Source organism: Puma concolor, chromosome D2 (assembly GCF_028749965.1).
Source record: "Puma concolor isolate L17-30 chromosome D2, mPumCon1.1.hap2, whole genome shotgun sequence".
NCBI lineage: Eukaryota > Metazoa > Chordata > Mammalia > Carnivora > Felidae > Puma > Puma concolor.
Window position 1 is genome coordinate 40,299,539 of NC_141677.1, and position 26,910 is coordinate 40,326,448.

At 52.4% G+C, this 26,910-nt stretch overlaps 1 protein-coding gene across 1 annotated transcript in view; it reads right to left on the bottom strand.

Annotated features, from left to right (window-relative positions):
* Nucleotides 1-19,744, bottom strand: part of ZCCHC24 (zinc finger CCHC-type containing 24) — a 63,620-nt gene extending 43,876 nt beyond the window's left edge. The window contains exons 1-2 of the mRNA XM_086680117.1: nucleotides 19,300-19,744; nucleotides 7,199-7,399 (exon numbers count right to left, since the gene is read on the bottom strand). Of these exons, the coding sequence (XP_086536243.1) occupies nucleotides 7,199-7,399; nucleotides 19,300-19,545 (447 nt within the window). The 5' untranslated portion in view covers nucleotides 19,546-19,744. The remainder of the gene's footprint in view (nucleotides 1-7,198; nucleotides 7,400-19,299) is intronic.
* Nucleotides 19,745-26,910: the final 7,166 nt, after the last annotated feature.

Genomic DNA, 26,910 nt, shown 5'->3' on the forward strand with positions numbered 1-26,910 from the left:
CCAGGTGATAAACTGAGTCCACAGGAACAAATGAAGAGATCTAGAAACTGGAAATAAAAAGCTACCATAACAAAAACTGTGAACATACAATTGTTCTCTTTTCTTCTTCCAGCTTCTCTAAGATACATAAAATTATATAAAGTAAGAATTATAACAAGTATCGTTTAATTACAACACACATAGATGTAACATATAGAACAATAATGCCACAAACATCAGAAAAAGAGAACAGAGCTGTAAAGGAGTGATATTTCTATATCTTATTGGAATTAAGTTGGTATAAATCTGAAGCAGATTTTATAGGTTAAGATATGTAAAATAAGCCTGAGAGCAGCTTTAAAAAAAAGTGAAAAAAATCATTAAAGAAATTAAAAAGTGTACATTAGAAAAGTATCACTTAATGCAAAAGGAAGCAGTACAGGAGGAACAGAGGAACAGAGAAGACATGAGTAATTCAGAAAACAAAAAGTAAGATAGCAGACCTAAATCTGACTATATCAATAATCACATATATAAAAAGGAGCATTAATTGTTGATAATATGAATGGATCAAACAATCCAAACAAAAGGCAGGGATTTTCAGAGTGCATATAAAAAGTAAACCAAGATCCAACTGCATGCTGTCTACAGGAGACACAACTTAGATCTAAAGATATGAATATAATTTAGATCTAAAGGTATGAACATATCTTCATATGAAGATCTGAAGTAAAATGATGGACAAAGATCTATTGTGTACAGAGTAACCATAAGGAAGCTGGTTATACTAACATCAGACAAATTTGACTTTAAAGCAAAAAATGTTGGGGCGTCTGGGTGGTTCAGTCAGTTTAGCACTCAACTTTGGCTCAGGTCATGATCTCGCAGTTCATGGGTTCAAGCCCCGCATTGGGCTCTGTGCTGATAGCTCAGAGCCTGGAGCCTGCTTCAGATTCTGTGTGTATGTGTGTGTGTGTGTCTCTCTCTGTCCCTCCCCCACTTGCGCTCTGCCTCTATCTCTCTCTCAAAAAGTGAATAAACATTAAAAAAAAACTTTTTTAAACAAAAAATGTGACTAGAGATAAACAGGGACACTTTATCACGATAAAAGGATCAATTCATCAGAAATTGATAGACACAGATGTAGCTAACAAGGGAGCACCAAAATACATGTGATAAAAACTGGCAGAATTGAAGAAAAAAATAGTCAATTCAACAATAATAGAGATTCCAATACTCCTATACTTACAATAATGGATACAAGAATGAGGTAGAACATTAGCAAGGGGACAGAAGACATGAAGAACACCACACCAACTAGACCTAACAGACACCTACAGAACACGCCAACAAACAACGGCAGGACTCATTCTCTTCTCAAGTGCCCATGAACTGTTCTCCAGGACAGCCCAAAGGCTATGAAACAAACCGCAACAAATTTAGAAGCACTGAAATAACACAAAGTGTTATTTAACCACAATGGAATAAAACAAGAAATCATTTTTAAAAGATACTTGAGACACTCGCAAATAATGTGGATATTAGACAACACACTTCTAAACGACCAGTGGGTCACAGAAGAAATCACAAGGGAAATCAGAAAATACTCTGTGATGAATGAAAATGAAGACACAACATACAAAATTATGAGATGCAGCTCAGAGGAAAATTTGGACCTGTGAACACCAATATTAAAAACAGAAGAGGGGCTCCTGGGTGGCTCAGTCAGTTAAGCATCTGACTCTTAATTTCAGCTCAGGTCATGATCTCATGATTCGTGAGATTCAGTCCCACATCAGGCTCTGTGCTGATAGCACAGAGCCTGCTTGTGATTCTCTCTCTCCTCTCTCTCTGCCCCTCCCCCGCTCACACGTGCACATGCACTTCTATTTTACAAATAGAAGAAAGAGGGGTGCCTGGGTGGCTCATTTGGTTGGGCATCCAACTCTTGGTTTCAGCCCAGGTCACAATCCGGGCATGGGATCGAGCCCTGCATTGGGCTCCATGCTGAGTGTGGAGCCTGCTTGGGATTCTCTTTCTCTCTCTCTCTCTGTCTCTCTGCCCGACTCATGCTCTCTCTCTAAAATAAAATAAAATAAAATAAAATAAAATAAAATAAAATAAAATAATATAATATAAAAATTTTTAAATAAAATAAATAAAAATAGAAGAAAGATGTAAAATCAGTAACCTAACTTTCCATCTTACAAAACTGGACAAAGAGCAGACTAAACCTGAAATAAGCTGAAGGAAGGAAATAATAAAAATTAGAATGAAAAATTGAAAGCAAAGACTCAGATATTTGCACACCCATGTTCATAGCAGCATTATTCACAATAGCTGAAAGATGGAAGCAATCCAGGATAGATAAATAGACAAACAAAATGTGGTCTACACACACACACACACACACACACACACACACACACACACATATTATTTGGCCTTTAAAAGAAAGGAAATTTTGAAACTTGCTACAACATGAATGAACCTTGAGGACATCATGCTAAGTGAAATAAGCCAATCGCAAAAGGACAAATATTGTGTGATCCCACTTATGTGAGGTACCTAGAGTAGTCAAAATCATAGGAACAGAATGTAGCATGGTAGTTGCCAGGGAATAGGGGAAGGAAGGAAGTGGGGGGAGATTATTGCTTAATGGGTACAGAGTTTCACAAAATAAAGAGAGTTCCACGGATGGATGGCGGTGATGGTTGCCCAACAGGTGAATATACAAGTGACCCTTGCACAGTGTGGGGGCTGAGGTGCCAACCACCAAAATAGTCACAAATATGTGTATAACTCTTGACTCTCCCCAAACTTAACTACTAATAAATAGCCTTACCAATAACATAAATAGTCAACCTATATTTTGTATGTTACATGCATTCTATACTGTATATAACCAAGTTTGCTAGAGAAAAGAAACTGTCATTAAGAAAATCATAAGGAAGAGAAAATACGTTTACTGTATTGTATGGTTTTTACTGAAAAAAAATCCATGTATAAATGGACCCACACAGTTCAAACCAATGTTGTCCAAGGGTCAACTGTATTTCATGCCACTGAATTGTACATGTGAAAATAGTTAAGATGGTAAATTTTATGTTGTATTTATTTTACCACAATTTTTTAAAAAGATTACAGGGGAAAGTAATGTAATAGAGAACAGAAAAAACAGTACAGGCAATCAACTAAACCAAAAGTTGGTCTTTTGAAAAGTTTAACATAACTGACAAACACGTAGCTAGACTGACCAAGAAAAAAAAAAAAAGACAGAAAAATAAAGAGAGAGAAGGCTCAAATTACATGAATCAGAAACAAAAGAGGGGGACATTATAACCAACTTTAGAGAAATGAACAGGATTATAAGAGAATATTATGAACAAGTGTATGCCAGTAAATTCAATAACTTAGATGAAATAAACAAATTCTATAAAGAAACAAGCTACAGAAACTGACTCAAGAAGAAATAGAAAACCCAAATAGACTTATGACACAAAAAAAGACTGAATTCATAATTTTAAAAATCTGCCCACAAGAGAAAGCCCAAGTTCAGATGGATTCACAGGTGAATTCTACCAGACACTAAAGAAGAGTTAATAGTAATTCTTCACAAACTCTTCCAGAAAACAGAACAAGATGGAACACTTCCCAAATCATGGAACTGATAAATGCTATTACATGGATGAACCTTGAAAGCAATATGCTAAATGAAAGAATCCAGTGACAAACAACCACACATTATATGATTCTCTCTGTGCGAAATGCCCAGCATAAGCAAATCCTTAGAGATAAAAAGTAGATTATTGGTTGCTAGGGGTTGGGGAACCAGGAGGTAGTGATAGCTAAAGAGTATGAGGTTTCTATTTGAGATGATAAAAATGATGTAGAGGGGCACCTGGGTGGCTCAGTCGGCTAACATCCAACTCCTGATTTCGGCTCAGGTTATGATCTCACCGTTAGTGAGTTTGAACCCTGCATGGGCTCTGCGCAGACAGAGCAGAGACTGCTTGAGTTTCCCTCTCGTTCTCTGCCCCTCCCCCGCCCGAACTCTCTCTGTCTCTCTCAAAATAAGTAAATAAACTTTAAAAAATGTTCTCTAATTGGGGTGCCTGGCTGGCTCACTTGGTAGAACATGTGACTCTTGATCTTGGGTTCCTGAGTGTGAGCCCTACATTAGGGGTAGAGATTACTTTAAAAAATACGACCTTTTAAAAAAATATCCTATAATTGATTGTGGCAATGGTTGCACGGCTCTGTGAATATACTAAAAATTACTGACTTGTCCACTTTCAATGGGTCAATTATAGGGTATGTGAGTTATATCTCACTAAGGGTGTTACCAAAACAAGCATTCCCATTCCACTTTTAAATATTTTATATATGCTGAACTCATAGTATCCCATGTGATGAAAGCCTTGCCCACCCATTCCGCCATTCCAGAAGACCTGTACTGAGCACCTGTGTGTGATATCTCGGGCCAGCATGGCGGTAGAGAGATGAATCTAGCCCAGCACCCGCCCCTGGAGCTTGTGGTCAGGTGAGGGATGGGAAGCATCTAATTATATTCCAGCCTGCCAAAATACCTAGTACCTTGCCAAATCCCTTACCTGGTACCTCTCCACTGTGACCCGAGGGAGAAAGAAAAAATAATGCTAACCAACATTTATTGAGCGCTTACTGTGTGCCAGACATTGTGCTAAGCACTTTCCATGCATTAGTTCCTTGAATCTGCACAACAATCCTATGAGTTAGTGTCCTCATCAGCTTCACTTTACAGATGATAAAACTCTCATGAAAGGTAGAGGGAGGTCCTCAGGCCCGCAGGAGTCTCTGATAGAATCCGGTTTGAGAAGGAGCTGGAAGAGAGCCTTGACCCGCTCAAGAGGGAAACTGAGGCCCCACAGGGCCTGGGCATCTCAGCCTGGGTTGGAATGAATGCTCAAGAAAGCAAAGAGCACTGAAGCCCCAAGACTGGGGTTCTCACATATATTCTGCCCTCTCCTCAGCACTTCACCTCTTTGAGACTCGGTTTGTCCAGCTGTAAAATGGGTTCTCCTACTAAACTGTAAGATGCAGCACTCCCACTTCTGCAGGCAGAGTTCAGAGCCCTGCATGGGCTAAGTGAATATACTGTGCAATCCAGATAAAGGAATATAGAGGAAGAACCAGGTTTTTCACTGTGCTGGAAATCGAGAGGCACTGACACTGAGGTCAGGGACACTCTGCCCCCTCGTTAGAAGAGTTCTGGTGCCTTCTGGAGAGAGGGTTGGGCATGCGCGCGCGTGTGCACACACGCACGTTCCTCCACCTCTGCCTCATCATCCCTTGCCTTTGGATAGTGGTCACCCTTCTTCCACCAACCCGCCAACCCCACTCAAGCCCTCCTTCTCCTAGAAGCTTTCCCAGGCTGCCAGCTCAGCACAGGCACACCTCCTTAGAGCCCCAAGAACCCCTGTTGGGGTCTGAATGCCACCTGCCTGCCGGGGTGAAAATTCCAGCTCCTCCACTGACTGGCTCAATGATCCTGTGTGAGTGCCTGACTCACACAAAGCATCACGTAACATGAGGCTAATGAGAGACCTGACATGCCGGGTAGTTGTGAGCAAAGGCTGTAGGCAGGAGATGATGAGGTATGGTGAGTGACTGAGAGTGCTCTCACAGGGGCGCAGCTGGGGAAGTTACGAGGGGCCGCTGCCCGGGTGGGCCATTGGCATATCCTTGAGGAGCAACCAGATTCTTAGCTGCCGGTTTGCCCCTGGACCCATCCAGAGAACCTCTAGGGAGTAGGGGCCTTACCCTCTGCTGAGATCCCCTCGTGCCAAGGGCCCCTGGCCTACTGCGTACGCTGAGGCAGACGGGGCCCATTGGAGGGTGGGTCTGGAGGACAGCCGTCATGGGCCGGCCCCCATCCGCAAGGTCTGGGGTGGGCCTCTCTTAACCAGGGGTGGGGGGAGGGGGAGATCACTGGTATCCACAAATCACTGGGGATTTTACTAAAATGCAGTTATGTTGGGGGGGCACCTGGGTGACTCAGTCGGTTGAGCATCTGACTTCGGCCCAGAGCCTGGAGCCTGTTTTGGATTCTGTGCCTCCCTCTCTCTCTGCCTCTCTCTCTCTCTCTCTCTCTCAAAAATAAACATTAAAAACATTTTTTTCATAAAAAAAAAAAAAGATTCTGCATTTCTAACAAGCTCCCAGGCGACACTGATGTGGCTATGCCTGGCCACACTTTGCGTAGCAAGGACCTAACGCGGGGCACGGCTGTTTCTGAGAAAAGGAGGAAGCACCAAGCCCGTCTCGGCCTCCCACTGGTCTGAAGGCACCCAGCCCCACCCAGCCACTCCCCAGGCTTCCAACATCTGGAGGGTAAGACTGCATGGATTTTCTGAGTTTCCAGGATCCCATTTCCATTACATATGTAAAATTAAAGTAAAAATACACATTATGAAAACATTAGAAAGTACGAAAAATAATAGGAAAAAAAATCACGGACCATCTTGTTAACGTATTTAAAACAATGCTAACCTCTCTCCTCAAGATGCCAAAGCCATTGTCGGTCAGAGAGTCCAAGGTCGTCTCGTGAGTGGGATCTGACCCGCCCCGTCACAGCGAAGCACTGAGTGGGAGACAGGGGCTGCTCCCCACATTCTCCACCTCCTGGCACCCTTCCCACCCCGAGAGAGATATGCCCAGCCTGCAGTGCCTGAGGCCTTCACCCAGGCCTACCCTGGGGGGCACGGAGCCGGGGGCAAGGCCCTCTCAGCTCCCCGCTCCCAGGCAAGAGACTGAGGAAAACTGCCACAGAGGACGGGAGAGGTGGGGTCGGGGGGAGGGGGTGCACATCTGGATTCCTGGCCCAGAGCCCGCATTCCTTCCCTGTGAGTGTGAGGAGATGGGGGTCTCTCTCGGGAGAGCTGCGAGGAGGCGGCTGGCCCCGCTCCTGCCCCACTGTAACAGGACCCACCCTGGCAGGAAGACTGGGGACGTGAAGGCCCAGAACTTCATCTGGGGGCCCTTTACCCAGATTGCTCACTAGATGGTGCAGGCTCAAGCTGGGGCTCTGTCCCATCCACACCAGCCAGCCCTGCCTCAGACATACCAGAGGGGACAAAAAGGTGGGAGACCAGAGGCCCGCGTGGCCACTGGTTCGTGGAAGGGGGCTCCGGGTGGGGGGTGGGGCACTGTTCTACCCACAGAAGCTGGGCGGCCTTACCTGGGGGCAGTCCTTGATGTAGTGTCCTTTGTTGAAGCACAGGTGACACAGGTAGTTGGGTGGGGGCCGCTTGCTGGGCTTGCGGGTCTCAGAGGTGAGGGTCAGGTCAGAGAAGTGCTCGGTGAGGGAGCTGAGGCCATCGGCGATGTTGTTGAGGGAGCCATAGGGCGAGGCGCTCTTGTACACACTGCTGCTCAGAGCCTGTGGGGGACAGAGGCTGTGAGGGCTCCCAAGGCCTGGGCACACTCGTTTGCAGCCGTGGCCTCGGGGGGAATTTCTGTGGGCATGTGCACACACATACACGCTCGTGAATTCACACTGACTCTTTAGCTGCCCCTGGGCTCTGGCCGCCTGGAGCCTGAGTTCCGTGGGCAAGCCAGTTAACCACTCGGGGCCTCAGTGGCCCCTGTCTGGAAAACAGGAATAATGATAGGTACCTCCCAGGGTTTCTGTGAGGCTAACACGAGGCCACAGGTGTAAAGCACTTTCTCTCCCACCTGGCACTTAGGAACCCCTGAGTCCATGCTGCTGATGGTAACGACGATTAGCGTTAGTTCTTTTACACACCGCCAGGAGGTAAGAAGGCGTAGCAGAGGGCAACCTGTTAGATTTGGGGCTTTGCCACTTCCTGGTGGCGTAACTTTAGACAAATCACTTATCTCCGAGCTGACTCAGTATCCCCTTCTTACAGGAAAGTGGAGCACCAGCTTACAGCATTGTTTCCATTGTACAGAAGAGAAGACTGAGGTTCAGCGCTCTGCCTGGTCTCCTGTGGCACGAGGCCTGTGCAGACTGCGTCCGGGGAGCCCTCAGGCCGGCCCAGGCCCGCCCTCTGGGAGCCCAGGAGGAAGTGGCCCACTTCTCCCACCTCCAGCTGACAGGAACCAGATGTCTTGCCTGGCTTCAAAGCAGACATGGCCCAGGCCCCCTCCTGGTGTATACAGCCTCTATTTATAGGAGTCACGGGCTCTAGGCAGCCAGGCACACTGGAATTTAGCAAAGGTAGGGCCTGTGGTGAGGCTGGCAGGGAACAGCCACGGTACCCCCTTCCCGAGGCAAGGCTGAGGCTGGAAGGAGGCAGCTTCCCCGGGAGGGTCAATGACAAACCTGGGCATGGGGCTTGGGCATCCCCTGACCCCAGCTCAGGTATCAGGAGCTCCAGGAATGAACTACAGACCTCGGGGAGACTTGGATCTAATAGGAAGACAGCCTTGTTCCTAGAAGTCCCCAGGCTGCCAGGGGAGGAGAGCCCCTGAGAGGAAGTTGCCTCAGGCTCCCTTACAAAGACAGGGCAGATGTGGGCCCAGAGTGGGGACAGTCCTTTCTGTGTTGCCTCAGTGTGGGCAGGGAAGGAGATGAGCTGAACGCAGGCCCCAGGGGATCAGGCACCCCTCCCGCCAACCAGGACAGACGTCACTCCTCACACGCATTTACCTCAGCCCCCCTACTGGGTCTGTCTCTGGGGGTCTGGCACCCCCCCCCTCCTAGAGGACACAGCCCTGGCCATCTGGGGGCCACCACTCTTCTTGGCTCCCCGGACACCCTGCTATGTGGACTGGGGCCAGCCCTTTCCCTCTCTGGGCCTCTGTTCCCTCTCGTGTAGGTTTACGCTGGAGCCTGGGGGAAAAAAGACACAGACACCACATCCACGGCAGCACGACTAAACACGCCGTCAGCCTATGGTGCCTGAGCACGGACCTCAAAGGCTCCTGATGACCACCTCTGCTCCAGTGCTACCCAGGACCGGTGGACGATACCACGCAAACTTGCATTCAGTGTGAGGGTGGTTCTCCAGCTCTCAGATGAGCCAAGACAGAGTGGTTCATCCTGAGAGGCAGAGCCCCCCACCCCCACCATCCCTGGAGGTGCGCGAGCCAATTCTGAGCAATCTTAAGGGGTGCGGGGAGGCGTCCAGTAGCAAGGGGATTAGATGATACCAGTCACATCTACTGAGCGCTTACAATGTCCCAGGTACTGGAAACTTTACACGTATTAAGATAGCTGGTGCTCAGCACAATCCCATGAGTCACTGTCCCCATTTTACAGATTAGATGAGTATGTCCAAACTTGTGATGCACGACTCGAGAAACTTTTAACAAATACGGAGTACTGGGTCCCACCTCGGACCTACCAAGGCAGTCACCTGGGACCAAGGGCCTGGAATCTACATCATTTTATTGTGGTTAAGATCTACATTACAGAAAGCCAACCGTTTTAATTATTATTTTTTTAAATTTTTTAATGTTCACTTATTTTTGGGGGGGGGGGAGGGGCAGAGAGAGAGGGAGTGACAGAATCCGATCCAGAGCTCCAGGCTCTGAGCTGTCAGCACAGAGCCCGACGAGGGGCTTGAACCCATGAACCCACATGATATCATGACCCGAGCCGAAGCCGGACGCTTCACCGACTGGGCCACCCAGGCGTCCCCGTTTTTATTATTTTTTAAGTGTGCAGTCCAGTGGCACCAAATACATTCCCATTATTGGGCAAAATCACCACCATCAACTCGAGTACTTTTTCACCATCCCAAACTGAAACCCTCTCCCCAGTAAACACTAACTCCCGGCTCCCCCTCCCCCCAGCCCAAATCTGCTTTTTATAAGCTCCCCCAGGCAGTTCGCTACAGACGGCCCAGCCCTACCTGGCCTTGGGAGCACCTGGACTTTCCAACCACCGAGGTCTCTCCTTAGCTTGACTCGAGCCCTCTCCCCACCCGAACTGGCCTGAGGGAGAACAGCATCACCACAGCCTCCCAGAGAAAAGTTCATCCAAACAAGAAACTCCAAGCTCCAAATGGTGTGACTCATCCTCATGGCTGGGAAACGCAATTTCACAAATAACAACCCTCTTCGTTTCCCCCCCCCCATTCTTTCTTTTCTTTCTTTCTCCCCTCCCCCTGCCACCCCCCTCTGGAGAAGATTTAAGCTAGTCCACAGGAATCGGGACTGTTTTGGTAGCAGACTGTCCAGAGGAAGGGGAAGTTTGGTGGGTGCCAGAAAGTACATTAATTACACCCTGAACAGCCTCTCCCCCGTTTGTGGCCACACCGTCCTGCCCACGGGTGACCCCGCGGGTGTCCCTGGGCAGCCAGAGGCCTCTGAGCAGCCTGTCCCGTCCCTGGCAGCTTGACGCCCCCACCCACCAGCTCAGGCGCTCACAGCTTGTGTTGCACCAGCAGCTTCAGGTCAGAGAAGCGAGGTCAGAGCTCCTCACAGCCTCTCTCACCCCTAGTGTGCCCTGGCCTGGCCCTCCTGGCTGCTCCAGCTCCCTTCCCCCAGCCCCGGTTCAAGATGACACCACCTTAGAGCTGAAAGGACAGAGCAGGCAGCTGACTCGGCCACTCTCGTGTTCCAGATGGAGAAACTGAGGCCCAGAGAGGCCCAGGGGCACAGGAGAGGGCACACAGCCAGGCCTGAGGGCCAGGAGTCCTGCTCGCCGGCTGGCTGAAAGGGCGGGTGAGGCTGCAACCTGTTTCCTCTCCAAAGACCCAAGGAGCTGGGGCCGTGGAGGTGAAAGGCGAGTTGCCTCTTCCACAGCCTATGGCCACTGGATGGAGCAGAGGCCAGGACACGCGGTGTCCCCTCCCCTCCGGCTGCGGAGCGAGGCCTGGCCTCTTGGGCTTCCCGTCTGTAAAATGCAACATGGAACAGGGAAGGCGGGCAAAACTGGTGATCCCTGCAGTCCTACTTCCTTAGGGTCCAGACACCAGCTACTGAAAGACACCCCCGGAGCCCGCACACAGACGGCACTCAGTCGCCGTGGGCCCACCTGTTCCGAGTCCTGCTGCCTGTAGCTGGAGGGCAAGGCCCGGCAGGAGCAGCCCCTCTTCAGTTAGCCCCAGTGTCCCACGGGGCATCCGCTGTCCCCCCTCTAGTTCTGCACTTACTATCCCCACCCCCGGGATGCCCTCTCTGTGTCCATCCAAACCTCCTCCAGGACCTGGCTCCCAATCTGGTTATAACTTTAATGGCGTGGCCCTGAACCCACCCCCTCCTCCTACTCAGGCCTTGGGCTCCACGGGACAGTGTGGAAAGCACAGACTGAGGTGCTCCTGAGAGACGCCCTGCCTCCTTCGAGGGCCTCCTGGACCTCCTGGCCATAGCCCTGTCCGTCAGGACTAGGCCTGGTAGGGATCAGCCCATGACTCAGCTGCCCTTGGCTGAAGGGGCTCTGAAGTCCTTCTCTAATCTCTTCATGCAGTAAGTCTCTTCGCTTCCCCGCGAGGCTGGGCATATCCAAAGGCAAAGATTCTGCAACGTCCCATCACCCCAGATTCCAGACTGTTCCTGCCGCTGCTCATACCTACAACTGTCCTGAGTGCAGATAATCACAGGTGCTGAAGGGCCAGGGGGCCCCACTTGACAGACGAGGTAATGAATGTCCTAACACCTTAGAGGTATAGGTTGGGGTCTCCGAGTTGCCATGAACAAAGTGAAAGGCACTCTCACCCCAGATTAAGCTGCTCAGGGCACTGGTTGAGGGAAGCCCCACTACTGTGCTGAGTGGAAGCCTCTGGGCCCAGATCACCATCCTGGAGGAAGAGACCACCTTTCTCTCCTCCCTCCTCCCAGCAGCCAGCAGGCAAGGTGGGGTTTTCACAGCATATCTGGGCGATAGAGCATCCAGCTTCTGCCCATTGCTAGAACTTCCCCAAGGCTCTGGCATGGCTGTTGCAGAAAAACAGAGGGGAAGATGCTAAAATCTATTCTGATCCTGCTTGTTTCGTACACTCGGCTGGATCCTTTCCCTTTCTTGGTTTTCTTATACCTGCAAGAACACCATTTGGATGGGCATTTTTGGCTCCGTTTTATGGAGCTGGACACTGAGGCTCAGAGAGGCTGCGTAACTTGCTCACAGTAAAACAGCCACCGTGTGGCTAAGGGGAGAGTCACACCCACATCAGTTGGCCTGTTATATTTCGGCTCCCACATGGCCTCCAAGGCTTAACTTCTCCTATGTTAAGGAGAGCCAGAGGAAAAGAACAGGTGTGGACCGCTCTCCTTGGGCCTGTGACATCGTACTGTCAAGCCTCTTGGCCCTGGCAAGATGAGACACCAGCTTTTCTGGGCTACGTGAGGGGTCTAGGTCCTCAGGCTGGGGGTTCTGCGGGGGTGGAGGCAAGGGTTTCCAGGGCTGACTCCCCACTCCCAGCCCCCAGGACAGTAAGAGGGCCCAGCAGGAGGGGGGCAAACAGGAGTCAGGGCAAGTGCATAGAAGCTTCCAAAGGCAGCCTAGAAGGAGAGGAAACCAGTGCAGAGAAGAGAGGAGAAACAGCCAGCAGAGATGGAACCATGCCCACAGAAAACAACGCAGCGATGGGCAGGGGCGAGGCAATGTGAAGGGGAACATCCGAGGAAGTCCTGCCCCTCCCAGGCCAGAGATGGCCCTGAAGTGGGGGGACTCTCTGATCCTAATCCCCAGCTCTGTGGGGGTTCTTTCAACAGCTAGACAACTGCTTTCTTATCCCCAAAAGCCACCCCTGTCCCCTGCTTCCATACACACAGATACGTGCATGAAAACACGCGTATACACGGACACATTCACACCCCTGTCTTTAACACAAGAAACCACTCATTTCACAAGTGACTCCGCCCCTTCTCCAAGGGGATCCGCACTTCTTCTCCCCCAGGGTCTGTCTGGGGCTCTCGCCCCCAGAGTCCCACACGAACAGGGAGAGGAGACAACCTGTTGATAGGATGGGGACTTGGCCAATGGGAGAGTGAATTCACATGTTGACTAAAGATTTCTCGGGTATGGTGAGAGCCCAGACCTGCTCCTGTTTCCAAGGTCCGAAGCTGACCTGTGGGCCAAGAAGGTGGCAGGCCTAGCCATGCCAGAGGCAGCAACCCCTCACCCAGAAACCCCCAGGGCGCCACGGCCTCCCGGAGGCCCATTCACCCACGCGTGCAAAACACAATCCCTGTCCACAGCCAGAGCTCAGTGAAAGATTCTCACTTAAGGAAACAGTCCATGCTCTTTTTGGCAGGGCGAGTGGGGAGAGAGAAACGGGGAAAGGACCTGGAGAGGGAGGAGCACAGTGGCAGCAGGGCTCCGCTGAAAGGACCCAGGAAGACCCTCCCTCCCCATCCGGTCCCTCCTGCTCCCGCCCAGGTCACCGCTCACCTGAGAGGTGCTCCCATTCTGCAGCCATATGCACTCTGTGCAGCCAGAAAGCACTGGGGACCAGCTGTCTCTCACTTCTAGAACGCATTCGTGGAATGAGCACAGAAAGCATGAATTTGACAACCTAAGGACTGAAAGGCACCCTAATATTTAGCCAGTCTGGGAGTACCACTGAGGCTTGCAGCCTCTATAGAAGGGGGCCTTGATCTGAGATCTATTGTCGGCACATGGGTGCCATGATCTCCTTGAAATCACACGCAAGGGCGCGTGTCTGTGTGTGCCCGCATGCCTGTGCTCTGGGCACTCGCGCCTCGGAGAAGAGCTCGCGCTGTCTCCGATTCTCGAAGAGATCCACTACCACAGAAGGCAAAGAACCATGAGCACACCTAAGTTTCTGCTCGGACACCTCTAGCGACAGGGCTTTACTATCTCCCAAGTCGGCTCTTTCCAAGTAATCAAGCAAAATCCATAAACATTTCCCCTGTAAGGTGGAACAGGAGATGAGGTACGGGGACGCACATCGTCACAGGTCTAGAGAGGGAAGAGAGGGGGAGTAAGTGCAATGCAAATCATCCATCCACCCATCCACTCAGTGACCGAGCACCTAGTAAGTCCCAGGCGCTGCCTGAGCATCGGCTGCTAGGACTTACAGGTTCGAGAAGCGTGCTGATGACGTAGCTGTCCAGACACACGCAAGTACAGAGTATGTCCCTCAGCAATAGCAATGGTCATGACACGCCTCCCCGGAAGCACGCACGGCGTGTCTGCCACGGGCCACAGAAGCCAGAGGGAGGTGTGCGCCCCGTGGCAGCTGGGGAAAGCCTCTCGGAGAAGGGGCAGCCACGTGCACCAGAAAGAAGTTGGAATCTGCCAAGGTGTTGAGGGCAGGCAAGACCCAGGGCAAAGCTTAGCGTCTGCACTAAGCTTCCCGGCATGGCCAGAGGAGGACAGAATAAAAGATTATACACCACCACACGCACGCCCACATATACACAGCGCAGATCAAGCCTCCTGAGACCTGAGCTGGGGCCCTGGTGCTGTCACTGATCCCCTGATGGTATCATCCTCCTGTTGGAGAGCCTTTTCCCCACCTGGACAAGGGGGACACTGCACACAGGCTATGATATGAGACAAAAGTGTTGCCAAATGCTCCGTGTCCATCGTCTGACTCTCGCAAGCCAGGGCTCCCTTGGACTTCCGTCATGGCTTCAGGGAGCCCCGTGCTCGGTTTCTGGGGAGCGGCTGGAGCAGGGACACAGCAGGAAACCTGGTACCCGTGACCAATGCCTACCACTGCTCAAAAGGTTCGGGATCAGGGACAGAATATCAGAGGCCCTGTGGCTTGACAGAACGCCTCTGGAGACTGGCCGCCCTGCACTGGGGCCCAGAGAATGATCGAGGTGACAGCCAGCAGGATGAGCCACAAGGGACAATTGTAGCTGGAGCATGGAAGAGTTCCAGACGCAGCTCTGCCACTGACATGCTGGGTGACTCTCCAGGCCTGTTTTCTCTCCTGTAAAATGGGAGCTATGAAAAAAGAGATGCCAAGAAAAAAAGCACTCCCCAAGAGTAAGGGATGGCTTCTCGGGACCATCTTCCCCTCGAGGCCCCCCTTTCGGTGCTGACAGGGCCTGGCCCTCTGCCTCTGCTAATTACAAATTACTAATCCTGCCTGCTTTCCTCCCTCCCACCTGACTCAGAAGGTCCACAAGGTGTGGCCTCCCCTCTGAGTCCAGGCCTGCCTAGTCAACTCAATTTGATGGAGGGAGGGCCAGGCCACCTCAGCCTACAGGCCCTCGGATGACGGTCCTCCTTGCCTGAGTCAGAGCTCCTCCCAGGACTTGGCGCTGCCCCCTCCCCCCACCACACGCACACAAAGGCCACAAACGTTGCTAGGAACCAAGAGCAGCCCCAGAAGCCCACTCTCAGCCCCACTGAGACAAACCTCCATCCTCACACAGATATGTGGCTTTGCCGGGGCAGCACAGGTGACACACAAAACCTTCAGAAGACTGTCAAGACCTGGGGGCTCTTTAAAGCAGGACACCTTAGGTGCTCCTCTGAGGGCCTAACAGCCAGCCCTGTCTGCAGAAGGGCTGAAGCCCTGTCCACAGGGTCTTGTGATAGCATTACTGCTGATCTCCAAACTCCAGTGGACAGACCAGGGCAGTGAAGGGGGCGGGGGGCGGGGGGGGGGTCTCTGGTGCCGCAGAAGTTAGTGCCGGGCCCCGAGGTGGGGGCAGGAGGAGGGCGTGGGTTAACAGCCAAAACCTCCTAAGGGTTGGAAGAGATGTCCTTCAACAGAGCAGTCCCTGGGCCGGGAGGTGTTCAGAAAAACGCTATCAAAGGTTCTAGGCCGAAAGCATTCTCTGGTCAAATAGTGATGGAACCGTTGGGTTGAAGGAAAGTGAACAAGTTTCACACCACGGGGCTTTCTCGGCGCCTTCATGGTGCTGGGGGACACTGTGCGTCTCCAAGGGAAGGACAGGCCGCTCTGCTTTCCAAACGTATTTGACCCTAAGGCCCTGCCCCCGGCCTCCACAAACCATCGTTTGACTGTAGGGCCACATCTATCTCTCCCTGGAGGAAGAGGGAAAGATAATGGCCACTCTAGGATTCTGACCTGGAGGGGGACAGCTAGATCTCCTCTTGAAGGGGTACAGGGACTACCCAGGAGGGGTTCTGGACATCCCTCTGAGGGGCCCAAGAGCTAATGCTCAGCAAGGAGGGGTACCTCCCCATTTCTGGAGGTGGAGTCCCACAGCCCCCACACTGCTGTGAATTTAAATTCCAGGCTAAACTTGGCAGGGAAGATCTCCCCACGCCACCCAACCCCCATTCCCTCTACGAACAGCCCTCCTTCCTCTCCTTCCTCGGGTAAGAGAGGAGGGGCTCAGCCAGGAGCCTCAGGAGTCTCCCTCCAAAGACATATAGTTGTTGCTACAGATCAGGGGTTGGAACCAAAGTGCACAGGGCCCAGACTCTAGACCGAGGCCTTTTTAAAAAACTGCCCCAAAGTGCCTGTGCCTGCTTTGGCCTGGCATCCTTACCACAAGCTGAGAAGCTGAAGAGCCCCCACCAGCGCCCAGGTCACCTCCTGGTGCCCGCTCCTGGACTTGTACATGAACTCTGCCATCTCTCTCTGCTCCCAGGGCCACTGTTCCACTCAGAACCCTTGGCTTATCTTCAGCTTCCAGAGCTGAGGTTCCAGGGGCACAATGGGCTTCTGTGCCCCCATGTCCTCAACCCCCCCGCCCAAATCCCAGCTGCATTCATGGTGTTTTGCTATTGTGGTGGGAGCAGCCTGGGGGTGGTGCAGGAGGGGGTGGGCTCTTGGCACAGGGACTGGTGCAGACAGGCCGTGGTCAGCGGTCAGCATGCAAGTCACATCCGCAGGCACTGCCACCAGGCCTGCCAGGCCTTGCACAGAATGGCGATGCTCCTGAGTCCCTGGGTCCCTTCATAGAGTCCCCTCTGGCCTGCCCATGATTTGCTTCTTCTCCAACCAGCCCCTTGGTGGCATTCAGGTGGGGGGTATTTTTTCATGCCTTCTCTGCCAGTTGCTATTCTGGAGCCATATTAGGTCACTGGCTAAGCCCTGGACACAGGAAAGCCCAGGAGCACAGCTGGGGCTCCAACAGGGTTTAGGAGGCGAAGCGGGTGAGGGGTGAGAATGAGTGAGTCCGAAGCCAAGAAAGCCTTCCGGAAGTCAGCAGGCACAGACCTCCAGCCCCTCCAAGGAAGCCACTGGCCTGTGAGTGTAGGAGAAGCCCCTCTGACCTGTCTATTTGCATCTCTCTCAAATCCCACGGAGACCACCCCAAGGGACAGCAGAGACTAAATTGAATGGATGGGTAAACCGAGGCCCAGACCAAGAAAGACAGAGGGTTCCCCCAAAGTCAGGTCATAAGAGACTCTTTTCCACCATTGCTCTGCATAACTTTTACCAGCTGCTTTTACACTTGTCCCAGAGAAGGAATATACCGCTTCACGGGGAACCCGAGGTGAGTAGTAGTGAAGTGACTGGAGATGGGTTTCACTGAGATCCAGCTGGGATCCTGGATGTCAGACATTTCCAAGAGAAATGCCCTACTCCTGCAAGAGACTCTGGATGGCCCCCAAACTCCCAGGCCTCTCAGCAGGGACCCACATTTGGGGAAGAAAGCCACCAATGGTAGGAACAGAGGGAGGCCTCTCAAGGCCGATTGGGGACCCCCACTTGACCTGTGAGAGGCGAGAGGTCATGGTCATGTGGGTCATGATCACCCTTCTCCCTTGGGATTTCCACAGCACCCCCATGAAATCACCTACCTTTCAAATTGTATCATCTCATCTGTCTTCTAATCTGGGGCCCCCACTGGCCTGTTCCTGATTCCTAAAGGGCCCACACATCACTCAACAAATGTCTGGCAAAATAACAACTAAAAAGACCCAGGCACTGAAGAAACATCCACAAACTGCACCCCAAAGTCACCGGTCACCGAAGCCAGTTCCCCGAAGAGATGACAAGGTCTCTTATGAGAAAGACAGATTCCCAGCCAAGAATGATTCTTCCCGTGGAGAGTGTGCTCTATAGTTTACAAAGAGCTCTGGTATACAAATGCTTTTGCCTGGCACCAAGGGCTGGCTTTTCAGACTCATCTCCCGCGACTATGCCCAACTGGCCCAACACAGGCCAACCAATCCTCGTCTCAGCTCGCCTGGTATTGGCCCACCTCTGGGCCTTAGGCCAGCGTTTTATATGCCCATGTCCTCCCTAGTCGGTACTGGCAGAGTTGAACACATTATGGGACCAAAAAGGGAGACCCTCTGCTTTCCCCCTCCTGTCCCCAGCACACTCACGCATACACAGGCCCTTCTCCCCGACCCATTCAGAACCCTGCCTCTCCTAAAACTAACTGCTGTGCTCGGGTCTAGAAGGAAAAGGAACCCTCAAGTGTGTCCTCTCCTCCACCCCTTCCCCCCTGCACTTTTGCAGGGAGAGCTTCCAGAAGAAGGATGAGTGAAGGCCACAGAAGGGTATCTGCAATGCCCAAAAGAGGTATGAGTAAATGGGACTGGGGGAGGAGGAGGAACCCAGCTGAAGAGACAGAGGAGGGGTATCTAGGAAAGCTCTGGAAATGACCCCTGAAAAGAGGCTCGGAGGTCCTGGCAATCTGTGTATTTATCTGGCTGGGGAAGATGCCCTGCCCCTTCCACTTTGTAACTGAATCCCCCCAACAGGCAGACTTTGCAAAGCAGCCGTCCCAGGTTTCTGGAGAAGGCACTGGGCAGCTGAAACCTCTCCCCCTGGCTAGCCCCCCTCCAAGAGCTCAAGAGGATTTCCCTTTCATTTCCTTCCAGGCTGGGAGGGCGGGGGACAGCGCAGTCTGTGGGGTCAAGCCCTCAAAAACCACTTCCTATGTGGCTGGGGGAGGGCAAGCAGCCGGAGGATGTATCTGGGGGTCCCTGCGTAAGAACAGCAGGAAAAGCCCTGCTCTCCAGGGTGCCCCTTGGGTCGGCCACCACCGAGGTCGGCGGAGGACAAGATTTTAGGCCCCTGCCGAGGAGCTCTGAGCAGAATCTGCACTCCCGGTCCCAGCAAGCGGTGGCCAAGAGGGGGGTGGGGTTGGGCGTGGGAAGGACACTTGGAAGGGGCTCTCCGCCCTGGCCGCGCCCCGGCTGTCTGGAGAGAATCCGGAGCCCCCCGCCCAGCCGGGACTCCCCCCGGGCCCCTTTGAGCAGGGCGCTCCAGGCTGGGAGAGGGGGCAAGAGGGCCCCGCCCGCGCCTGAGCTGCTCCGAGCCGGGCTCAGCCGGGAGGTGACGCGCTCCCGGCGCCCCGGGGACATCGGGCGGCGAGTTTGGCAGAGCTGAGCGAAGCCAAGCCAAGCAGGGCCGGGCAATACGGAGCCGGGCCGGGCCAGGCCAGGAAGAGCGGGGCGGATAGGAAAAGGCCCCGCGCGGTCGACGGAGGGCGGGGGCGCGCGGGGGCACCCACCTCTCCGCGCTGCAGCTGGAAGAAGCTGTTGAGATAGCTGGAGTGCAGGGGCGAGCCCAGCTGCTCCGGGCGGCCCTTCCCGAAGGCCAGCTCAGGGGGCGCGGCGCCGGCGGGCGGCTCCGGCCGGAAGGCATCGAAGGCACTCGCCTGGTGCGTGTCCTGCAGCGACAGGTAGACCCAGTTGAGCAGCTGGGCTGGCTGGTACACCGAAGCGGCGCTCGTGTCGATGGCCGACAGCAGGCTCATTTTGCGGCGGCGGTGCCGGCCCCTCCCCGGCCGCCCGCTCGCGCCCCCCCCTCCGCAGCGGAGGGGCGGGCACCGGGGAGCCTGCGCCCACTGCCCACCGCCCGAGCCCCGACGGCGATCGCCCAGTGCCGTGCGCCCAGCGCGCTGCCCGCAGCCGCCGCCGCCGCCGCCGCCTCCCCCCGACTGCGGCCGCAGCGCGCGCGGGCGGAGGAAGGAGGCAGCGAAAGTTGGGCAGGAAACTTTTGGGCCCGCCCCCTCCGCGCCGCCCGCCCCGCCCCGCCCCGCGATCCGCTATCTGCCTCAGTGCTGACCCCTCTGGCGGCCGCTCCCGAGGTGGGGTCCACGGAGGCCCCGCCCCTTCTGCACCGTCCTCGCCTTCCATTGGCCGCCTCATTGAATATGGAGTAGTGGGGCAGCGCGAGGGGGGAAATAAGGCACCCCTGCGTTTGCAGTATTCTGCTGGCCCGCCCGTGGGCGGTGCCCTCCCAGGCCCCACCCCGCCCGGCTCCCAGAGCCTTCGGGAGCTCAGGGCAGCCCCGGCCTAATCAATCTGCTCTCGCTCTGCTCCGCGCTCTTTGGTCTCTCGTTCTTTCCAAATCCTCTGCGATTACTTCATTTTTACTCGTTTCTCCTGTCCTTTTTTCCTTCCTTTCTCTTACTGTCTCCGCTCTCTCTCGGACGAATACCTCCTGTGCCCCAGTCTCTGTCTGGCTCGTCGTCTTTTTCTGTGGTTCTGTTTGTCCAAGTGTGTGTGTGGTGTGTGTGTCGTCTTTTCTATTTCCGTCTAGTCTGATGTGTTTGTCTTCTCCCCCTCCCCTCCCAGACACGCGCGCGCGCGCGCACACACACACACACACACACACACACATACACACACACACGGCTCCCGCCCCCCCTCCCCTTGCTATCACCGTAGGACCCTCCCCCTCCCACTTAATTCCTTCCATCTGCGGAATCGCTTTGCGGGCCAGCTCCGCCTAGGGGGGCCCGGGTTCCTGCCCCAGGAAGGACTCCCCGCCTCCTTCCCTCGCATTCCCCCCTCCCCCTCTCCCTTCTCCTATTTCTGCTCTGGGCCAGCCTTTTCCTCCGCCCCGACCCCCGGCCCCAGCCCAACCCGTTGCTTCGGCGGGCCGCCAGGACCCCAGATGGGGCTAGGGGAGCTCGGGAAGACGACTGTCACCCACGGTCCAGGGTGACCCAACTATTCCGAGTATGCCTGGGGGATCCTCCGCCTGACACACCCCAAAGCCCCGGGGCCTTCACCCTCTCAGTCTGGGGTAGTCATCCGGCGCCTGCGCTGTGCCATCGCCAGGAACCTGGCGGCTAGGCGCCTGGAGGGGACCCAGTCACCTCTCCCACCTCACCCCTTAGCTCTGGAGCCGTTCCGCCCCGGCGTTCAAGTGTCAGGTTGGCCACCCTCCAGCTCAGTAACCTCGGTATGGCACCTAACCTCTGCGAGCAAGCCTATTTTCTCTTCTGTAAAATGAGGACCGTAACCGTCCTACCTCTGGGTTTGTGAGCTGTTTGTAACCTGATTAGTGTGCGTTTGCTAAGCAGAAGACATTCCATAAAAGCTCTCCACCACTCCCCTCCTCCAGGATTTCTCCCACTACTGCACAGACAACATCTGTGGGTGGGTGCTTGGACCTGAAAGGCCTTCAGGGATGTGCCCCCCTTTCCCACCAACCAAGAATCCCTTCCAAGCTTTTGTCTCAGATCACTTGATGATGTTTTCAAAGATTCTGTCTATCAAACAATTTGCAATTATTAATACAAATGATAGTGCATATGCCAGTCACATCTCAATGTATTTTTATTCGTCAGAGACCTACGTATACAATACCCTTTATATTTCAAATAAGTATTAAATCTATTTGTTTAAACAGGGGGTACACATTTGTTAGAAGTAAGTGTGATAACCAGTTTACTACTGGAAATAATTGGGGTCATCTCTGGAACCCTGCTGCTGTCTTTGAGGTTCTGAGATGGGAGGAGGAAGAATAGGATTTGAAACCACGGGTTTTGATTTTCCCTGGACATTTTAGAGAAAGCCGCTGTTCAGAGAGGGGACATGTTCAGTTGCACAAGCAAGCAGTTGGGGAGCCCAGATGAGCCTACCTAGGCCCAGCCCAGAGCTCTCTGTCTCTGCCCTCCTCCCCCAACTCTCCTCCTTGGTGAAAGTAGTCCTGTTATGTTGCGGTGCTGGCATTTTTCCCCTAGTGTGGATGGCAAATTCACATGGCTCGAGGGGTCAGGCAGGTCCCACCAGGTATAAGGCAATAAATGGGAAGCAGTGGGGCCTGCAGAGAACCTCGGTGCTAGCCACACAAAACCGTTCTGTCACTAGGCCTGAAACTATCTCTGTCACCTGCCTGGAGAGACGTCTGCTCCGGGGTCCCCTGTCTCTTAGTGATTTGATGCTGTGAGGGTTCTTGTCATACCTGGCAACCATGCTGGTGGCCTCTGCCTCCTTTACCCCCTGCCTCCCCACCCCTGTCCCATAGTTCCTACACAGGGCCTGCTGCATAAAAAGTAGATGATCCAGAACTGTTTGCTACATGGATGGCTGGATGGAGGGTTGGAGAGGTGGCCAGATTACGCTCCCCTTTGGAGCCTGCATGGCTTCTCTGGCTTTACACTTTGCTTCCTCCTCTTGCCTATAGCACACGTGCCCAACACGTGGACTCTATACCCAGTAAGTAATCAATAAATTTGAGCAACTGACAGGCAGTTTGCCGGGGTAGCAGCTGATTGATCTGAGGTCAGCCCTTCAGCCAGTCCCTCAAGATTCCCTGAAATAGCACTTCCTGCGGGATGGGAGGTGATGGGTGAGGATCACCAGATGGGTATGGGGGGCCTGGAGAGCAGGCTCAGAAGACACACCCAGGTCTAAACTCTGTGCCTCCCCTGTCCCCATCATGTGCACATCAAGAAACCTTGCATTTAAAATGTCAGAGGTCCTGGCCCAAACCTTCACTTCCCAGAGGAGGAGGTCCCATGGCCCAGAGAAGGAAAGGGACTTGCCCAAGGTCACCCAGGAAGCCTAATGGCTAAGCCACCTGCTCGTAATCTGTTCCACATCCTCCCTCTCCCCTCATCGGTCCTCTTCTGGCAGTCTTCTGGTGCGGCGGCCCTGGCCCCGGAAACACAGGGAAGACAGGACTTCCAGGTGAGGCTTGGGTCCCTGCCCCCTTCCCTTTCTGGCAACTCTGTTACCTCATGGTCTCCAGAATGGGACAATGGTGAGAAGACAGGATTTGGAGAAAAGAGAGCTGGCCAAGTGGCCTTGGGCAAGTCTCTGCCCTCTCTGTAAACCTCCATTTTCTCAACTTCCGACTGACATGGTCAAGTGAGGGTGTGAACAGGAGGAAGGTGCTTTGCTAACTGTGAATAAGCAGTCATTTGAACGGGAAGCGTGGTTTTGGCAATTTCAACAAGAGAAATACCCAATTTACCTGGAGTGGTGGTCGGGAGGAAAAGGGCCCATGTAGGGAAGTGTCTATTCCTAAAGTCCCAGACAACAGTCTGATAGACGTTTGGGGGAGTTGCAAACCAAGAAAGAGCTTTGAGCTCAGAGAAAACAAGAGAAACTTTGGAAGGAAGAGCAAGCAGAGGTCTTCATGGGGGAATCAGCCTTCGGTTTGGGCTTGAAAGACACCAGACACGAGTAGAGGAAGAAGAGGGGGCTTCACGATGCTGTGCTCATTGATGCTGCTGCTTTCTTCAAAATGCATTACATCGTGACTTACAACGTGAAAGAATCCCTAACCCTCTTGAACCTGCCCACACTCCATGCCTCAGGAATAAACAGCAAAGTGCACCCTGGGAAGGCTGAGTTTGGCCTCTCCTCTGGGCCAAGGCTAGGCATTGGGTTCCTTTGGGCTGTGTGTTGACACAGAAGGTGTCAGCTTACAGCAGTGATAGCAAAATGGCAAATACTCTCCCTGCGGGCGCCACTGCCCCATCCCCCATCCAGGACAGAAATCCCTGAGTGCAGAACTCTTCCCCAGACATGACTTCAGATTCCTTCTGAACACAGTGCTCGGCGTCACCACGAAGGGTGGAGTTGACTCAGAAGATGAAGACTATTTGCCATCTCCTCTTCCTGGGGACGTAGCGTCCTTGTGGCCCCGGGCAGAGGACTCAGCGACTGCCAGCTGGATTTCACCATCTTTGTGCAGTGCTCTGATGGTAAAACCATAGGGACAGCCTGACCACTACAGGCCCCACCCACAGACTCTTGACCATAAGAGAACCACAAGAAGTGGGGAGATCCCTGAACCTTAAACTCAGCCAGCCACTCCATGTAGGTTCTGAGTGGTGCAAAGTGCCTGGGCCTTTGGAGACTGTCCCTTTCCTAGCTGTGACTTCGGTGAGTTGATTATCCTCTGCTAGACAGTTTGCTCATGTGTCACATCTTCCCACTGTTGCTTGAATCTCAGGACACAGGAAGACATTGGACCCTCCAATGACCTTGGCCTCCAGAAGGCCCTCAGAGATTGCTTGCTTGATTTCAAAGCTGGACACTGTGCATGGGCATGAGGGGCAACGGCCTGGATGTCAGAAGCCTAGAGTTCTCTGCCCTACCCTTGTGCATGGCCTGGGGCAAGCTTGCAGAAGGCCCTGGACCTCTCATTCCCAGAAGTCATAGGGAGCAGGCCGAGCAGGCGCCTACTCACTGAGGAATGACCCTCAGAAAAGTGCTGGGGCAGAGATGGGCCCTTCCTCACGCAGCAGCTATGGGAAACCATGACTTGCCTCCTCTCCTTCCAATTTCACCTCCACTTTAAAAAACAATCCATACACATTTTATCAATAGCCCCTCAGCAAACCTCAACCACGTGGAGATACCCCAGGTCTCCAGGGCTGGAAAGAAGATGCCTGGTCACTCTGGACCAGTGATCGAAATGTGGTCATGTCTCATTGTGGAGCACGTGGCAGAGAGGGGAGGGAGGGGTGTGGCCCTGGAGTTCCCATGTGTTTAGGCTTATGAAGCATCTGTTTGAAAACACGGGAATTAAAACACTCCACCTAAAGCGGAGTGCACAGAGCTCTCTACGTCGTTTTGGGGAAAAGTCCTGTCTACATCGAAGAATGGAAGAAAGCTTGCTGACAGAGACTTTGGGAGGGGCCAAAACTGCCTCCCCAGTCACCCCGTGGCCTTTCTTGCCTACTAAGAGAATCTTTCCATGGCTGCCCACTGAATACAGTCCAAACACTTGAGCGTGACACATGACATTCAAGGCCCTTTTGACCTCTGACTGCTGACCACCTTTCTGTGCTAATTGCAAGTACAAGCTACCTTCCCGCTCCTGTACCACATGTGTACCCCACCCTCCAGCCAAGTGAAACAACTGGCCTTTCCTTCTCATACAAGGCCTTCCTTGCCTCACGGCTTCACACATGCTGTTCCCTGCCAGGAAGAGCCTCCTCTTTTGCCTCCCTGGCAGTCAGTCTTCTCTCACCTTTCAAAACCTCACGGAAAAAAATGACTTTCTCAAAGCCACCTTTTGTAATCATAACCCCACTCCCACCCTCATACCCATCCATTCAATATTCTTTTTTAGGGGGTGTTCACATGGCGTTATGATATTCGTAAAATGGTCAGTGCTCCCCTCCCACCCCCTTACAGCCAGCAGCACCACTGGGCTATGTGCTCCTTTGGCTGACCCAGCCCTGGAGCAGAGCAGGCTGCTTATTTACTTAAGGAATGAGTGAATACACTCAGAAAGACTTTGTGGTTTGTGGACTCAGAGACAGGAGACTGTCGAATCTGGTCTGGAACAACTCAGAGCCTCGAGCATGGCCGAAACGAAATGTCCTCCCTCCATTTCCCAGCCTCCTTTGCAGCTGGGGACGGCATGGGACTTGTTCTCAACAATGGGACCGTGAGTAGAAGCAGTGTGTCTCTGATGAGGCAGAAAGAGTAGGCGTGGGTTCTCCGTGTTTTCTCTCCCCCATTCTTGAGGTGGGATGTGAAAGACTCCAAGGCAGAAGAGGCCAGATCGCTCAATCAGCACTGCAGGAGATCTGCGGCAGAGAACCTTCCAGACTGTGATATGCACTACAGACAAGCCTTCTGGTGTTCAGCCACGAGATTAGGGACTTATTTGCTACAGTAGTGGATCCCGATCTAGCTCAGCTAGTAGAGGGGCTCAAAGATGATCTAGTCCCCAAACCTCATCTCACCCATTTGAAAACTAGTATTAGGAAGAGAAAAATCGCATAGTTTCTGGTTCTGGGGTTTTGAGCTGGCCCCCTGAAAAATTAGCTGGTGGCAGCAGTCAAGTCTTCTAATGTCCAATGCCAACTTTGTCCCTCTCCCCCAGCCCAGGTGCATTGAAGGGCTTTGACCGTAATCCTCACTTTGTAACATTATTTTGTGATTAAATATTTATGAATATAATAAGCTCTTGTGAACAAACCAGCTAACATAAAAAAACTAAAACCTTGGCAATAATATATGTATATATATACACATACCTATATATATATATGTATGTGTATATATATAGGTATGTGTGTGTGTATATATATATGTATATATATATGTATATATATATAGGTGTGTGTGCGTGTGTGTGTATATATATATATACATATGTGTGTGTGTGTGTGTGTGTGTGTGTGTGTGTGTATATACACACACACATACACACACCTATGAGGTCTACCCCTAGCCAATCCCCCCCAAGACCCCCAACATGACATAATCACCTTCTGGAATCATTTCCCTGCTTTCCTAATTGGATAGTTTTGTCTCATATATGTGTATTCTAAAAACGTATCTTTGATTTGTTGTTTAACATTATTAAAAGGGCATCGTGCAGTTTGAAATCTTTGTGACTTACTTATTCCGCTTACCATAGTACTGCTCAACTTTAATCATGCTGAAGATATGCTACCACTGTAAATTTGTTCATTCAGATTGCTGTACTCTATCCCATCGTGTAACTATAGCACAGTTTAATCAGCCACTCTCCTATAATGGTTCTTACAACAGTGCAGTTAGGACTCTTCCTGACATACATTCATAAGAGTCATCTCTTGCGTATATGCATTTGCTGCATTGTAGGATACAGAGGTGTTCACCTTTACCAGATACTATAAATGTTATCCGGCATAAGGGGCCCTGTGGGCCCACAACCTCCCCAAACTCGATTCCAAACTTTTTTATTTTGCCCAATGTGTATGCAGGTGGTTCTCTGGACACTGTGGCAGGCTCCCTGAATTCCCCGGACCTCAGTTTCCAAATCTGCTGAAGGGAAGTGATACTCAGAGTGCCCACAAAGCTCCCAAACTGAAGATGATATGGAGACAGGGTGATGTTCGTGCACGAGACATGAAGCCAGGGAGTAGAAAGTT